We start from the raw sequence: 15915 nt of genomic DNA, 5'->3' as shown, positions 1-15915 counted from the left end.
AGCTGTACCTGGACATATCTGATACTTTCTTTATGGAGAGGATGAGAAAGAATGTAGAAAAAAACAAACAAAACAAAAAAACAACAAGAAAAAACAAACAAACAAATAAACAACAGTAGGCCTTCAAATTCTTAGAATGAAAACCCGAATTTTGAATGTGTTTAATTTTTCACTTTTTGTGTTTTGAATTGCGAAATTCGTTTAATATGTTATAAATAATTATCTTTTAGATTAACATTAAAAAAATATATATATTTTCATTATTTTTACGAAAAAAATACAACTTTAAAATTAAAAAAATTTTTTTTTTATAATTTTCTTTTTGAAATCCTAATGCTGCTAATATACCATTAAATAGAGAATGCTTTGACGAATCGATACCAGAAAAGAAACAAACAAAACAAACATATACCACTGTAGAAGTTTAAAAATTACAATAATTGTTTCTGTAACTTTTTGTTTACGTGAGATTCCCTCTAGTATGGTGGCAGGTAGATGCTACAATTTTCTCATCAACACCCAAATCTCATTAAAAAAATAATGTCAAAAATCATAAAATTGTCGTCTGCATCTTTGCATCACGTGACTCAAATCAAACAACGAAATGATGATTCGAAGGCAAGCATTCAAAGTGAACCAAAAACGATCATCTGACCATTATTTTTAAACGAAATTAAATAAAATATTGAATTTGTTGAAAAAAAATTTCACAATCTTTTTTTTTACAAAATTAGGGAAAGATGCGATGTAATCTGGTTTATGGAAATATAATGTGGTTCACTTGCTATTAATTAGAAAATAAATGAAAAATGATTTCATGAAATTTAAAAAGAAATTCAATTTATAAAAATAATAAAATTTATTTTAAATATAATGATTATTTTATTTCTTTTATGAAGAACATATAAGGAAAAATTTGGAAATTTTAAAAGCAGATTAAAAATGATATTAAAACTGAAATAGTTTTAAAAAATAGCAGCCGATCCTTGGACCTTTACTATTCCTGATCTTCATAAATAACCTCTCTGATAAAATAATCTTTGAGATGGGTATATTTGCTAACGACACCGCGCTCTATAACAGACACGAGGGGAAAACGAACGAACACATATTCAAGGGAATGGCGGATACCCTAGAGGAAGACCTTCCGTCTGTAGTGAAATAAGACAAAAATGGATGGTTACATTCAATGCTGCCAAGGATATTTCCTGTAATAATTACTAGAAACCTTCTCAACCACTAATAGTCATGGCCAAAGTACTTTGTTCAAACTCCTCGGCTTAATATTCACAGGGAACATGAGTTGAAACAGATACATCAAGGGCATTGCAAGGCTGTTGCAAAGAAGGTGGTCTCTCTCTACCGTGCTAGAAAGTTACTTGCGCCTGAGAGTATCCTGTACCACTACAAGGCCACCATTCGCACATGTATGGAGTATTGTTATCACATTTGGGCTGGTGCATCTGCTACTAGTCTCTCACTCTTAGACAGAGTTCAAAAGCGAGTCGCCAACCTAATAGGTCTGGCACTGTCAGCTAAGCTTCAACCTCTATCTCATTAATGAAATGTTGCATCTCTCTGCCTGTTTTACAAGTATTTTGATAGTAGGTGCTCCGACGAATTACAAGCCCTTCTATCTCCTCAATGTAAATACTCCCGACAAACCCACCAAGCAGCAAAATTCCACCCCTACACAGATCCCCAGATGCCAAAAAGCTTTCTACTCTAATAGTTTCTTCCCTAGGACTGCTAGATTTTGGAATTCCCTTCCAGGTTTTTGCTTCCCTGACTGCACTGTGTATGCAAAAGTTCAAGTGTAATGTAAACAGACATCTTGCTCAACTCCCTATAGAAAATTCCTGCAATTTATGCCCCAGATAGTAGACTCCTACATCAAAGTGGCACCGTGTCTTGTTTAAGGTGAAACTGCAAAAAAAAAAAAAATTCTAACATCAGCATGACAGAGAAAGAAAAATGGTATTTCAAATTTCAGTATGATAGAGAACCGAACATGCTATTTCTAACTTCAGCATAACAGAAAAACAATGTAAAAAGTGAAATCACCTTTCAGACTTCCACCAAAAAGGCAAAATTAGGACAGAAATCCTTGCCACTCAAATTTTAGAGCAGCTAATCACCGTTATCAGTGAATGCTTAATAGTAAACTGCTGTTGTGAGAAGGTAACATGATTTGTAAAAAGTATCAAAAAGAACACTAGAAATTTGATGTCAGCCAAACTCTATGAACACCATCTGTGGTTGCTAGTGAGCGATCATTGATAATACCTTGTGTGACAATTCCTAGAGAGTAAATCTATCACTAATGGAGATTAAGTATTTGTTTGGTGGAAATCGATACTATACTTTTACTTGTATCAATTATACTCTTGTACTATCTTTTATTATTCAATTCAGGGGTGGAAGTAATGTAGTATCTGTTCTGTTGTCAAAGGGTCATCATCCTCCCAGACACAACCTTTTTGGGAGAAGCAGTGTAGTATATGTTCGTCCTTCCGTCATGGTATCATCTTCCGAAGCTATCCAACAATTATAGAAACAATGACAATAAGAATGTAAACATGTCTAAGGCAATGGCAGAAACCTTAGCAAACGACCTCCTATCTGAGAGCTCATCGTTCAAACTCTTAAGCTTAACATTTACAGACAACATGAATTGAAACAAATACAGTGAGGACATTGTCAAAGCTGCTGCAAAGAAGGTGGGTTCCCTTTACTGGGCTAGAAAATTGCTCATACCTGGGAGTATTCTATATCTCTACAAAGCCACATTCGAGTATTGTTGCCACACTTGGCCTGATGTATTTGCTACCAGCCTCTCCCTCTTAGACTAAGTCCAGAAACGAGTTTCCAATCTAATAAGTTCTGCACTATCAACCAAGCTTCAACCTCTGTCTCATCACTGCAATGTTACATCTCTGTGCCTATTTTTCAAGTACTTTGATGGAATGTGCTCTGATGAACTTGCAGCACTTGTGCCCCCTCGACGTATATGTCTTTGGTTTACCCAAGAAGCAACAAAATCCCACTCCTTTATTGTTGTTACTAGATGCCAGAAAGCCTTATAGTTTCTTCCCTTGGACAGCCAGACTTTGGAATTCCTTTACTGTTTCTTGCTTCCCTAACTGTACTTAGATGTTTAGAAGTTTAAATGTGATGTGCACATTTTCTCACATGGTCCCCTGTAAATATGGTCGCAAATAGTAGTCCCTTATGTACCAGTAGCCATATGCTTTGTTTCGGATAAACAAAAGTAAAAAAAAAAAAAAAAAAAAAAAAAAAAAATATTACAAATGGTGGGATGATAAAATTGTTGCCATAGAAAAGACGACATGATTCCATTTCCGTTTGATGAAAACCAGTTTTCTTTTTTTTTTTTTTGTTGCAAACCATTTACTAGTTGGCCAGTTGTGTACAAATCTCAAGAGTGATAGGAGCCTCCTATCATGTCTGAAAGTGACGCAATATTCAACGAGCGAGATCGGAGAAGCGCCGCTGTACAACTCATGCTCTTTACCGATCCAAGTTATAACAACAGGACCATTGCCAGCACCTTCAAAATGTAAATCCGGACGGTTCAACACTTGAGACCACAGCTCAAAGTTTTTGGTCACGGTTATGGTCTTTGGTGTGGATTCAAGTGAGGGTCGCATCATGCTACCTCATATCTTCGAAGTCGGCTTGAAAGTCAGCATCAAAGTATATCTAGATGTGCTGAAGAGTGTGGTGATCCTCTGGTATAAACAGGTGGCCGCTGGCAGACACTGGGTGTGACAGCAGGACTCTGCGACGGCCCACGTCCAAAGTGACCTAAGTATGGCTTCAGAAGTTGTACTACGACTTTGTATCCTTTTCCCACTGTCCCTCTCTTCCCCTGACCTGAACCTACTGAACTACAACATTTCGTCATATGTCGAGAACATCAGCAATAAGACCTCCCACAACACCAAACCAGCCTGATCGCTGCCATCTGCTGAGTATTCACCAAGCTCCTGTCGGCGCTTGTGGAAAAAGCATGCTCTCCGTCCCGGACCTGTACCAAGGCAGTGATTGAGGTTGAAGGTGACTACATTGTATAGATGTCAGCTCTACTACATAATTAAGTTACCTGAATTGACTTTTTTAAATAAAAGTTTTAAAGTTGTAGCCTTGTTTTCTTTAGAGCGACAAATTTATCGTTCGACTCTGTGGAGAGTAGGAAGTGGACTGTGGGTTTACTTTCAACGCTTTGTCATTTTTGCTTCCACTCATTTTTTTTTCTTTAGTCCTCACATTTCATGAGCGATCTTTTTGACAAAGGAGGAAGAACTCCTGTTTTCTTGGTCAGCTATTGTTTTCAGTGGGTGGTATGTGGAGATTTTCAATTCTCTCATCATCAGTCAACAGTCAATTAATAATCTAATATATAAACGGCTATATGCCTCTGTTTGTCTGTCTCCATATTTTCAAACTCTATCTCCTCTGAAACTAAAAGTCGTAAAGCGGCGCTAGGGGCCTCAAATGATTGGATTTTTTACGGATCGTTCTTTTATGGGTTTTTAACCGGTTAAAATAGTTTTTAAGGGGTCAAAAAGAGGTCAAAATTGAAAAAAAAACGTTAAATATTTTGTACATTCAGCTTAGTTTATTTTTAATTTTTAATCGGTTTATGTGAGTATCACGTTGGTACAGTGGTAACGTCACCAACTTCGAATGCTACAGGTTCGGTTTCAATTTTAGCTGTTGGCGCCTAAATACTTTTTAATTTTACTTTTAAAATCACGACTCTATAATAATATATGCGAAATCTGAACAAATTATAATATCATATTTAAGGGTATTTTACACTCGGGCAAAGCAGGGCGCCCCTCCCTCACTATTATATCATTAAAATGTCTTCGTTTTTTTTTGTGTTTCCAGCAAGCCATGAGCCATTCTTGTGGACGAATAGGGAATCTAACCTGTGGAAAATGTTACTGCGATAACCTTGTCCTGTTCGAAAAGTGCCAGCTGTAAGTAAACTCCTGTTTTACCTATATTGCTCAAGTTGGTGGCATCTATTTCTGGTTAACGTTTGAATTTTGGGAATCTCTAAACATAGACGTTTTGATTTTGCTTTGACAGTCATAGAAATGAAATCAGAAAAATAGCAACAGCTAACATGGGATGATTCTTTTGTATTTTTATTGTTGCCACATCTGAACTAGTCTGCTGACCACTAGCTTCTCTGTCTTGGACAGGGTACAATAAAGAATTTCTAACGTAATAAGTCCTGTACTATCTGCTAAGCTTCATCCCCTGGTGATTTGACAGGATGCTGCATCCCAATGCTTGCTTTACAAGTACACTCTGATAAAATTGCTGCACTTGTAACCCCTCAAAATAGTTGCTTCTTCCCTCGGACCGCTTGCCTGCACCCTGCACTGATGATTTCCAGAAGGATGAAACACTAGTGTCTGTAGGTATTTATAGTAAATAATTATATATATATATAGTCTAAAAATTAAGCGACTTCAAGCTAAAAATGTATATGTACGCATGCTCAGAAGTTAGTTAATTTACTCTTGCGAATGCCAACTGTTTTTTTTTTCAATTTTGACACCTTAGTCGCTATTTCTACAGGCTAAAAAACAAATCAAGTGTTCTCGAGGTCCAAATACCTTATATACCAAATTTCAAGTCGGTAGAATCTAGAAAAAACATTCAGAGAGGAGTTTGGTAGAGAAGTTTTGCACACAGAGATAAGATCACACACACACACACACACCCACACACACACACACACACACACACATATATATATGTAAGTATATATATATATATATATATATATATGTAAGTGTGTGTGTATGCATATATATATATATATATATATATATATATGACTTGAAACTTAGTATATAGGGTATTTGGACATCAAGAACACTTTTGATTTGGTTTTTAGCCTGTAGAAATAACTGCTAAGATGTCAAAATTGAAAAAAAAAAAAGTTGACATTGGCAAGAGTAAATTAACTAACTTCTGAGCATGCGTACATATACATTTTTAACTTGAAGTCGCTTAATTTTTAGCCTTTTTTATCCGTCTTGTGATAGCTCAGACGATAACGACGCAAGCTGAAGTGTTAAATAATGAAAATCCCAAAAGATTAAAAGCTCGATTACAAAAATAGTTCGGAAGCTTTATTAGAGAGAAGCCCTTATTTTCCTTCTCCATGAGAGTAGAGTTGGACACAAGGTAAGTTTTTAATGTGTAGAAAATCCAGCTGCCTTAAAAAGGGAACCCTGGATTTGAATAAAATAAAACTGTTTTAGTCTAGAAGGATTTCTTCTTTATTAAGCGACTTCAAAAACACGAAGTATTAGCATTAGAAAGATATTTTCTTATTACTCTTTTTCACCCCCAAACAAATTGAAACAAATTGCGATCATGTCTTACAGGGGATTGTGGAGAGTCGAACAGCAAGATGTCTATTCACATTCATTTAAACTTCTGCATGTTAGTACAATGAAGGAAGCAGGAAACAGGGAGGGAATTCCAAAGCCTAGCAGTCCCAAGGAAGAAACTATTAGAGTAGAAGGCTTTCTGGCTTCTAGGGACGTCAATAGTGAAGGGGTGAGATTTTGCTGCTTGTTGGGTTGATAATAATGCCGATTAGATCAGAAACTCTTTACTGCACCCTGTCTAAGAGTGAGAAAGTACTGGTAGATGCACCAACAATGCGCCATGCATGGGCAAATTGTGACTTTGTAGAGCTATAGAATACTTTCAAGTGTAAGTAATTTTCTAGCATGGTATAGGGAGCCCACCTTCTTTGCAGCAACCCTGGTAATGTCCTTGATGTATTTGTTCCAATTCATGTTGCTTGTAAATGTTAAGCCGAGGAGTTTAAATGATACTCAACTTTACTCCTAGTCAAAAAACAACGAGTCTGATGAAGTTATTTATCGGGGTATTAGAAACTAGGTCAGATGGGGATCGAGAAGTCAACACACTAAAGGAAGTGCAGTCTGACCAACAAACAATGCCTGAGCAACCCCATAGGCATTCCTCAATACGAGCGTTTAACTGAAGCAATAATGTAATCTATTTTCAAAGAGAGAAGATGAAGCCTGGGCGGGCGGATGTTTTCTTTCTTTTTTTTTTTTTTTTTTTAATTACAAGGGAGTCACCACTTATCAAGGCCCGGAGTCCACTCGAGGATAATGGTTAATGAGTGTACAGTAGTTAATGGGACAATATCGTAGTAATCGTTAGTAGTGGAAATTTGGTAAATTGGATACTTAAGAGGATGGCTCATCAAGAACTTGTTTACGTTCGACTTTAAGACAATCATATTGTAGTTAGTTGGAAAGCAGAAAAACAGAACAGTTCCACAGGCGTGCAGTTCTAAGAAATAAGCTTTGTTCATGGAATCTACGTTTAGGTTTAGGCACAGATAAAGAGTGGGAGAAATTATAAATGATAGTGGTTTCAGCTAGACAAGTGTTTTTCATGAAAGTTAGGTGAAGGGGAACATAGATTGGAGCTCAGACGAGCATTTACCATGAAAATAATGATAAAGCAGAGACAGGCTTGCAACGTCTCTTCTGTGGGAAAGGGGTTGCTGGGAAGAAAAAAGAGCACTCCCACTAAGCTACAAAATCTATTTTGAACTCTGTCAAGGCAGGATAAGATCTTTCTAGCAGCTCATGGCCAGATGTGGCAATAATACTCCATCCTTGGAAGTACTTGGCTCTTATATAGACGCCCTAGACTTGCACAGAACCACAGCCGAACCTGACTGAAGGAGAGCCACTGAACTTCAAAATGTCAAAGGAGGATTAAATGAAAAGTGTGTATTTATCTCTCTGTCAGTGAAAAATATGACACAAAGGTCTGAAAGTGGTATTGAAAAGTCAGCGCCTGGGCAGCTCCGTCGGCATTCTCCGGTAGGGGCGCCTCAGTAGATTATCAATAATCTAACCCCTATTCAAAGAAAGAAGGCAAAGTCTGGGAGAGTTAGACTGCCTAAAACTGTACAGTACCAGCAAAAGGTTATTTCAGAAACGGTTTAGATTTTGCTGACTTTAGTGCCTCGGGAACAAATCTCGATGTGAAGCTGATGAAATGGAAGGTATATTAGGAAGATGTATTTATTATTCAAGGGAGATAACTCTGTTTACTATTTTCCAGCTACAATACTACAACGGAATGCAGTGATCGTGGGTCTTGTGAATGTGGCAAATGTTTTTGCAACAAAGTACCCAACTCACAGAATTACTATTATGGCAAGTTTTGTGAATGCAGTGATTATTCATGTCCTAACTTCAACGGAACACTTTGTGGGGGTAAGAAACTTGGTTTTTATTCTTTCTTTTTGAAGGTTATATATATGGTATACAGAACACTTTGTAGGCGTAAGAAAGATTAAATACTCTGAAACTCATGTATGTATATATATGTGTGTATATGTATGTATGTGTATATTAAATACTATGAAACTCATGTATGTATATATATATATATATATATATGTGTGTGTATATGTATGTATGTGTGTGTATATATATATATATATATTTGAGGTTGCTATTTTTCAAAGGTAGAGCAATCAGTTAAATATAACGAGGTTAATACAAGAGTGCTCAATACAGAAGTAGGACAAGTTACATTTTCAATTTATCTTTACATAAGCAGTAATTTGTTGCTACACAGCCATGAGCATGTTTAGATTAAGAATTCCACTTTTGAATATAAGCGTTGTTACCTGAAGAGGTCTCTAGTTACTGAAAACTAGAAGACCGAAACATGCTCATGACTGTGTGGCAACAAATTACTGCTTATGTAAAGACAAATTGCAAATATATATGTGTATGGAAATATATAGTCTTTATTTTACTTCAGTGCAATGTATCAGAAATCAATGGTTAACATTTGATTTTGATATGAGATACATAGATATTCGATAGTGTTCAATCAAGATTTTCGTTAGCCTCTTAAACGTTGAGTCAGTAAAAAAAAAATGAAGAACATTAATAATTTTACTCTCCCTAATTGACCACTTAACTATTATAGTATATCTTTCTTGTAGTTACTTGGTCTTACCGGATTCCAAGACGAGAATTCATCTAGTCTGGTGGAGCCTCTAGTAGTTAGTACTGTTACTAAAAGGAACGTCAGTTGGAGACTGTGCATAAGCCAGTGTGTAGCCATACCGAGCAGATCTTATATTTAATATCTCTCTTTTGTTATTTTTGCTGGCAATGAAGCATCCTACCAAATGCCAGACATTTACCCACTATTTCAAACACTTCAACCGAGAGATCATTTTAAGATGCTAATCATCCTTTTAAATATGAATTTTTGTATTTCTCTTGCACTTGGTTCACTGGGTATATTCGCCAGATAGCCTTTGAAATTCTTTTTTATGAGTTCGATTTCTTCTATAATTATTGAAGTGATGGAAATCTTTCTAAGATTCCAATTTTTCATGTTAATTCACTAGACATATTCGTTATCTTCTACTTTTCAGCTTTAAGTCGACATGATTAGGTTTAAGTTAAGTCGACATCATATACTGACTTTATCTAGGGTTGCTATTCTCTCCTTCCTGTCCCATATCACTATGTCAGGTTTCATAGCTTCATTTTCTAGGTATGTATCGGTAGGAATTGCATAGGTATAGTAGATGGTGTATGACTTATTCTCAACTGTTTTTTCCTGGTAAACATGTTCCTAGGACTTGCTGCAATACTAGATATTCAATTTTCTTTACAGGATGCCCAGTGAAAATATTTACATACGCCATTGTTTCTCATTCTACAGTAGTTGTCCCTCAGCAAAACCTTACAAGTGGATGTCGGGTGGCTTAAACTCTCTACATCCATGTTGCAGGACCTGCAGTTGTCGTCGTAGAGACCACTCAGCTTCTTAAATTTATTTGTCATCAAATCTTTATCTGGGCAACCGTTATCATACTTCCCTGATTGTAGTGGAGCGATCCTCTTTGGAGCCAGTATACAGAGCCTTCCTTATCTATCTGCTCCTGAGAAAGTTCCATAAAAAATTGTCTTATTGTTAGTTGGCCCATTCTTCAAGTTTTCTATTGTGGAAGGTCTTAGTGTATTTCTGGTGATTCTTTTGGATTATTTCTGTGAGATGCTTGTTTGGTGTTGCTATCTCATTTGTAAGATAAGGCCACCATTCACCCATGTATGGAGTATTGTTGTCATATATGGGCTGGTGCATCTGCTACTAGTCTCTCACTCCTAGACAAGGTTCAAAAGAGAGTTGCCAACCTGATAGGTCCTGAACTGTCATCTAAGCTTCAGCCTCTGTCCCATCGATGAAATATAGTATCCCTCTGCCTATTCTACAAGTATTTTAATGGTGAATGCTCTGATGAACTGCAAGCACTTGTACCCCCTCAATGTAAATACCATTGACAAACCCATCAAGCAGCAAAATCCCACCCCTTCACAGTTGAGATCCCTAGATGTAAAAGAGCGTTCTACTCCAGTAGTTTGTTCCCCAGAACCGCTAGACTTTGGAATTCCATTCCAGGTTCCTGCTTCCCCAACTGTACTGACATGCAGAAGTTCGAGTGCAACGTGAACCGACACCTTGCTGCCCAACTCTCCACATAGTACCCCTGTAGATTATGTTCCTGATAGTAGCCCCCTACATCAAAGTGGCAATGTGCCTTGTTTGGGGTGAAAAGTTAATAATAAAAAAAAAAAGATTCAAAATATTTGGTCGTTTTTTTTTTTTTTCAGTTATTATTTTGGGTTATTTTGGAAGGTCTTAGTATATGTTTGGTAATTCTTTTGGGCTATTTCTGTGAGATGCTCGTTTGATGTTTCTGTCTCATTTGTAAGACAGTCTGGTTCAAAATACTTGGGTGTTTTGTTTTCTGTTATTATGGACTTGTATGCTTTATAATTGTATTCTGAAATCAAGTTTTGCTCACTAGCAAAGATACTTATGCTTTGTGCGGGAATTTGCTGTATGCTCAGGTGCCCGCTTCATGGGTATCCGAACTTACAGCCAAGTCCCAACCTTAACCTTTGATCTTGACCTTGAAAAATAGTGAATAAAAAAAATAGGTTGGAGATTATCACTATGTCAGCCGTCATGATCGGCCCAGTGATGTGGACTGTAGGAGTGTGTGTGTGTGTATATGTATATATATATATATATATATATAAACGAATACGCATCTATGTAAAATTATATAACCTAAACAAGCCTTTTAAAAATGAGTAAAAAAAAAAAAAAAAATCGGACAGTGTTTTTCCGAACAAGCTGACACCTTTTGTCAATTGCAGGTCCAACACATGGGAAATGTTTATGCAACAAATGTGAATGCCGACCAGAGTTTGAAGGTAACGACTGCAGCTGTCCAATTGATAAGAGTACTTGTTTTGCCAAGAATAAGGTAAGTCATTTTGGTATTTACAATAAGCTGCTACTACTACTACTACTACAACAAACTAACTTGCTTTACCTCTCAAGCGTTGCTCAGGAGTCAGTGAAGTCATTTCAGGTTTTAATTTTTATTTGTTTGCGCATTTTTTAAAACTTATACAGGAAATGATATAGAATTTCAGTTGTAAGGGAGACAGTTCTTTTTATATTCTTCAATTTAAAAAAAATGAGTTATTCCCTTTGCTGATTTTTATTTTTTAATCATAATTAAAAATATGTTCCTGTTTCACCTGCTGTCAGGGATGGACTGCATGATTAAAAACAAAATAGACTGTAGCAAAGTAAATTATTATAGTGCCAATAACATGGTATAACAATAACAAATGGAAACATGCTAGTCAAAATCGAAATTTTATATGTCGGGTTAAATGCTATTTAGGTCCAACTTTTAAAATCTCATAAGGGCTTTGTGTTGTCTCTTGCTGATGTACCCAATATTTTAATTATTTCAGAGTAATCAATTGTACCAGATTTAAATTCTTTCATCGTCGATACTATTTTTATTTATTTATTATAATCATGTTTGAATTGAATGGCCATGGTGAGAGACAAAGCAAGAACTATTAAATTCCTGCAAGAAAATGGTATTTTTGACAAAGCTTGATTTTCTAATGCTCACTAATAATTTTTTTTTTTTTAAATGATAATCACTCCAGATAAGGTTTGAAGGAAGTTGATGCAAGAAGCTAACAATAACGGAAGATGGCTTTGTTAAAGACAGGAGATGTTTATTGATCCTAGTCTTGAAAAGATCGGGCTATAGGTAGGAGGAAAGCAGTTAGCAGGAAGAGAGTTTCATAAGCTTGCATTTCTTAGAGAAACACTGCTGGAATAGGAAGCTATTTAACAATGAGGTATCAAAACAATAAATTGGTGGAGACCATTAGACGAATGAGTCAAACGAATTGAAACAAAAGGAAGCAGGGAGTAGATCAGACAATTCTGAAGAACACATGCCATAGTAATATTTATGAAAATATTTGATGCTAGATGATGATAATAATAACAATAATAACAATAATAATAACAATAATAATAACAATAACAATAATAATAATAACAATAATAATAATAATAATAACAATAATAATAATAATAATAATAATAATAACAATAATAATAACAATAATAATATAATAATAACAATAATAATAATAATAATAATAATAATAGCAATAATAATAAAATAATAATAACAATAATAATAACAATAATAATAAAATAATAATAACAATAATAATAACAATAACAATAATAATAACAATAATAACAATAACTAATAATAATAACAATAATAATAACAATAATAATAACAACAATAATAATAATAATAATAATAATAATAATAATAACAACAATAATAATAATAATAATAATAATAATAATAATAATAATAATAATAATACTCATGATGATGATGATAATACTGGGAAAACTTTCACTAAACTAATATCCCTGGGCAGATTATTGCCTTACTAGTCTTCTCTTTTTTTCATTTTACTTGCGTAATTTTTACTTATGTGATCAAGTATTTCAACAATCTCTGCTTGAAAAAAGGCATAACACGTGATTTGTGACGTAATTGTTTTTTTTATTAAGTGTTTATGTCCTAAAGTTGTTGTATTTTCTCTTCTTCTCCAAAATTCAGAAAATCTGCAATGGTTATGGCAAGTGCATATGCGGTGAGTGCCAGTGCGACATAGACTCAGGATATAAAGGCAAAACGTGCGAGAATTGCCCGGTAAGTAAACATTGAAAGAAAAATTGTTCATGATCGAGTGATAATTCGTCAAAATGTTTTTCTATTGAAAATATCAAAATTTTTCTATTCAAAATATGCAAAAATCCCTATTGAAGATTTTAAAATATTGCCACTGAAACAAAAAAACAAAATAATTATAACCTCCGACAAGGTGAAGGTCCTGTTTTTAGTTGAATTTGTTTGTCGCTGTTTATGTACAGCCCAGCGGTCACATCGCTTGACCACAAGATTTGTTCACCCCCAATCATAAGTGAATCTTTATCGTATGTTAAGAATTCAGTTTGTTAAACATATACAAAGCACTTGTCGGGAAAAAATCCTAAGAATATGACACCAAGTACAGTATTCAAGAGTGACTCAACTTTCTGAAAACATCTTGTATGAGTCAAGCCCCTATGGAAAGAAATCATGTTAGACACACGGAGGGAGGGGGGAAGAATATTCTATTCTTTTCATCCATGGACCAGTTGACCTTTTAATCTCTTCCGTATTTCCCTTGTATTCACTGTGACTTGTTATAGTAGTACTAACAGGCCGTCCACCAGTGCTCAGTCGTGAGATACGCTTAAATATGATATTTTAATTCATGCAGATTTCGTATTTATTATTATAGAGCCAATTTTCTATCGATTATTATCTTGTAAGCAATATATAATAGATTTCAAAAGTAAAAAAAAAAAAAAATGACTTCGGTATCATCGACTAAAATCGAAACCAAAACCTATAATTTCCCGGCTTCATTCCTTAGCCTCTGAGCCACGCCCATACGCATATAAATAGTTAAAAGAGAGCTGCTTTACCTAGGAATGTCGATTTGTTCATGTAAACTTGTTTAGCCGCCTACTTGTGCCATGATCAACTAATTTGTTTTCAATTCTAACCCCCTAGCAGCAATTTTTGCCGGCTAAAAACCAAATTGAAAGTGTACTACAGGTCCAAATATCTTATATATCAAAATTCAAGTCTGTAGACCAAATATTCAAGAAGTTTGGGGAAAAGTTTTCATACACACATCGACAATGTTACTTATATAAAATTTCTGTGCGCTAGAACGTTTTCATGTTAAATTTTACGTTACTATGTAGTGTAATAGTGAAATGAAACCAATCATCCAATAAGAAACCATAAAAAATGAATAAGCAATTAACGTTCGTTTTTTCAAAAAATATGCAAATTAGTTAACCTTCACGTTGTTGCTCACATATCACTGAGTATATTAAGAAGTTCATTTTAATAAGTTTTAAATAGAGCAAGTCCGACAGCTATTAGTCGTGTGCTCTCGTGTAATGAATGAATGCGTGAATGTATGATTGACATGAAATTCTTAAAGATAAACTAAAATGACAAAAAGATGGGCTGGAATGACTTAAATAAATAAAAAGTAAATGACTTAGAATGACTTTAATGACCTTAAGAATGACTTGAATGCTTAAAAAATAACTGGAATCCTTCAAAAACAACTCGAATGATCTGGAGAATGACTTGAAAGGCTTCGAGACTGACTGGTTGTAAAGTGGGTGATCATTTTACATTAAATTAATACAGAAAAGTGATCCCCCACTTTATATCACAATAAGTACAGCATGTAGTAAGAACAGATACTACACTTTGATCTTGGCCAAAAGGCCAAGAAAAGGGTATTTATTTGCTCTCCCACCGAGCAAATTAGGCACAAGGCCGATTTTTAATGTGAGGAGTGAAGGGGAAATGGGGACCAACTCCCCGGGGAGTAGGGCAGCTGGATAGTGACAATTGGTATGAAGGGTTGCCCCTACATTGACCAAGGTCTTATATTTGGTGTTGCTCCCACATATGGTCTTTGCTTCCAGTATCTGCCGGAACAGATACTACACTTTGAGATATTAAATCCTTTATTCATGTTAAAAATACATTGAAAATCAGCAATGAACAAAATACTTAGGCACATGACCAACTCAAAAGGGGGGATTGTGGGGGTCGTTGGTCATCCTTGTCACTCCAGAACTAAACAAAATCAAAAGTTTTTCCCAGCTAGTATCTTCTTTCACCATAATACCGCATTCACCCTTTCATATTGGGGGACGTCCTACTTAACTCTCAATTTTTAAAACATCTTTTATTGACGTGTAAAAACAAAAAAGATAACAATAAAAATGCTACAATAATTCATTTGTGTCGAGGGCGGGGGGGGGGGTAATTAGTAGGACCCTTCCAACCCCATCTAGTTGATAGACTGCCCGTTCCACTAGGTTTGTAAAAGGAACCTCGCTTCTGCGGGTCAGGCTTTAAGTGGGGATGCCCTCTAGATGGGGGTGACTGGAGAAAAGAAAATTTTGTGGGTAAGGAATGGAGGTTAGTTTGTATTTCTTACTCTCTAAGATGGGTGAAATTTAGAGGAGGGGATGAAAACAAAAATTGCAAGAAGGAAGGGGTGGGGATCTTGGAGGCTTCTTAATTGGGGAGGGATGGAACACACACTCCGAACGCTGAGAGGCTACTTGTTTAATTTTACTTTACGGAACCGTGCGTTCCACACCTAGGCGGGGAACAGGTATTCAAATTTGGCTCCTCTTCATACACACAGACTTGCTACATGTATCCATCTTCTTTCAAATCTGATCTTCACCCGTAGTTGGTGTTTAAAGAAAGCCATCAGATCCTGATCAGAAAAAGACAACACCTGGTAATCTTGCAGACGTGACGTCCAA

The 15915-nt window shown here is 35.5% G+C and overlaps 1 protein-coding gene and 1 pseudogene across 2 annotated transcripts in view; one reads left to right on the top strand and one right to left on the bottom strand.

Annotated features, from left to right (window-relative positions):
• Positions 1-15915, top strand: part of LOC145291471 (integrin beta-PS-like) — a 106441-nt gene that overhangs the window by 75177 nt on the left and 15349 nt on the right. For both annotated transcript variants that reach the window (XM_080137345.1, XM_080137346.1), the window contains exons 15-18: positions 4918-5009; positions 8173-8327; positions 11307-11416; positions 13115-13207. In XM_080137345.1, the coding sequence (XP_079993471.1) occupies positions 4918-5009; positions 8173-8327; positions 11307-11416; positions 13115-13207 (450 nt within the window). The remainder of the gene's footprint in view (positions 1-4917; positions 5010-8172; positions 8328-11306; positions 11417-13114; positions 13208-15915) is intronic.
• Positions 14741-14867, bottom strand: LOC145291702 (U2 spliceosomal RNA; annotated as a pseudogene).

Source organism: Euprymna scolopes, chromosome 12, assembly GCF_053919585.1.
Source record: "Euprymna scolopes isolate OS-2025 chromosome 12, ASM5391958v1, whole genome shotgun sequence".
Taxonomy (NCBI): Eukaryota; Metazoa; Mollusca; class Cephalopoda; order Sepiida; family Sepiolidae; genus Euprymna; species Euprymna scolopes.
The sequence above is the reverse complement of the archived record's forward strand: the minus strand, read 5'-3'. Positions and strand labels throughout refer to the sequence as shown.